Source organism: Haliaeetus leucocephalus, unplaced genomic scaffold (genome assembly GCF_000737465.1).
Source record: "Haliaeetus leucocephalus isolate CR32 unplaced genomic scaffold, Haliaeetus_leucocephalus-4.0 Scaffold141, whole genome shotgun sequence".
In the NCBI taxonomy this organism is placed as follows: Eukaryota; Metazoa; Chordata; class Aves; order Accipitriformes; family Accipitridae; genus Haliaeetus; species Haliaeetus leucocephalus.
Window position 1 is genome coordinate 1661 of NW_010972577.1, and position 2152 is coordinate 3812.

General features: G+C 34.5%; 1 protein-coding gene across 1 annotated transcript in view; it reads right to left on the reverse strand.

Annotated features, from left to right (window-relative positions):
* LOC104827832 (CUB and sushi domain-containing protein 1) overlaps positions 1-2152 on the reverse strand; it is a gene marked incomplete at its 3' end in the record, with an annotated part of 962107 nt that overhangs the window by 1654 nt on the left and 958301 nt on the right. The window contains exon 56 of the mRNA XM_010561097.1: positions 1602-1790. Within this exon, the coding sequence (XP_010559399.1) occupies positions 1602-1790 (189 nt within the window). The remainder of the gene's footprint in view (positions 1-1601; positions 1791-2152) is intronic.

Below are 2152 nucleotides of genomic sequence, written 5' to 3' on the forward strand. Positions count from 1 at the left end.
ATAACCTTTGAAAATTACATCTCTCTCATAGTACTTGAAAAGACTCTGGGTGATTTCATCTGTGAATAGATAAACAGATCCTTCTCATAGAAAGAGCCCTATTCATTTCACTGAGGTTTTCTTAGGGGAAAGAATGTTAAATTTGTCCTGGTGATATTTAGGATTCAGATAGTGTTTCAGTCCATCAGCAGCAAATTAGCAGCAGCTAATCTGGTAGGTTTTTGAGGAATGTAGGCACCTCCCAGGCTCATGACCTCAACCAATATTCCCCAGTGAAAGGTCAGGAATTCCTATTCTGAGGGGACAGACACCTGTGAATTTCCTCGAGCTCTGCCTAAAAACAGAAAGCCATGCAAATGCTATCAAATTTCCAAAACATTTGATATGGAAAGATGCGTAGCTATTCTAGGTGATCTAGACTCCCCATCCTCTTCTGCCCCTTGCATAATGAGCGTCCCTTCACACTGAAACCCCAGTCCTGGAAGTAGGAAGGGATCCAACAGAACTGGGCCACAGACTTTCATAATGTTTTTTCAAAGATACAAAAAGTGAGGTACATGCTTCCATCAGTAAAGTATTCTTGCCAAATGAACAATTTTATGCAGCTCTTTTGTATTTAAAATGTTGTATTTTGCTTAATTTTTTAATTCTTGAAATATGAATAAACCCTTTTTCAGATTATAGCTCTTATTGACAGATATTGAAAGCATAGATTGTTGTGAAAATCAAAACAAAACTGCTTGGGTCATGTGGATATTAGATACATAGTAGTAGGAAGAAAGCAAGCATAAAAAAGAAACAAATTCACTAACCTAGTTACATTTATTGATCTGATTGATATATAAGTATAAATTCATACAAAAAATCATTTAAGTAAACAATCACAATGCTGTAAAGCAAAAACTTTAAAAACATCTGATGTGTTTGCAAATTAAAGTATACTTTCATTTAATTTATTATTTCCTATAATTGCATTGTAATTCAGAAATCTAATGTCAGAAAATTAATAGTGATCAGAGAAGAAAAATATCTCAGTGGAAAATGAAAGTCAGCCAAACTTATTTTCTAGAGATCTGAAGCTCACTGAATTGATTACAGGAAACACCAGAAGATTTCCTCCCTCTCTGAGGTAAAGTGATGGAGAAATTATGAAGCAATGTCATGAAAAGACCCTCTTGAGCAAAATTATCCTACACAACATTTCATAGATTCGTTCTCACATATACTTTTCAATACATCTGAAAAAAAAATTCTGAGATAGGCATTAATGGTCTTAGACTATCAATCTAAATGATAACATAAATAATAATTTTAGATTTCTCTAGTTGTTTTCAGATATCTTAACAATACACCAAAAGGGGAAATCAATCTTAACTTTCTGGCATTTCGAATAATAGCTCCACAGTTCCCTCTAAACCCATTTTTAATAATGACAAGTTGCATGACATCTTGTCTTAGTGTTACTGAGCTGCACAGTTTGCAATACTTTGATCCTAAAGTCCTGTTTTGTTCCTCAATAGGTGGCTACACTTTTTTTGGTGTATCATGACTAAAAATCATGCACAACTCTTTAATGTTAATCCAACTGAACGAATACTTACACAAACACTTTGGTAGTGACCTATCCCATAAGCCAGTAGCTTTACAGGTCAAAGCAGATGAGCCCAACAGATAAAAGCCCTTCTTGCAATGGTATGCCACACTTGTTCCATACTTGAAACTTTCAGGATAATTCTGCTGTCCGTGCCGAATTGCATTTTCCACAAAGCCAGGATCAGAACAGTTCACCACTGTAAGACAAACAGTGTTCATCACTGATGCATAATAGCAATGTCATAAATAAAGTGTAACAGTGATTTTTTTGTTACTTCACTAGCAGCTCATGACTGTGGTCCATTTGACATCCTTTGTGGTTTTTATTTGACTTAAATATCAGCTATGTTGACTAAGTATGTTGACTAAGTAAGGCTCTAGATCTTTTAGCTTTGAAAGTAATACCATGATTTTACTCCAGTTCTTGTAATAGTCTTGGACATACAAGTCATTCGAAGATAAAAGAGAAATTGGAGGAATTTTTTATCATTCTCTTGGTAGGCTTAGTTTGGTCTTCTGTGTAAATTTTTATGTGAAAGAAACCACATTAAAATCAAAC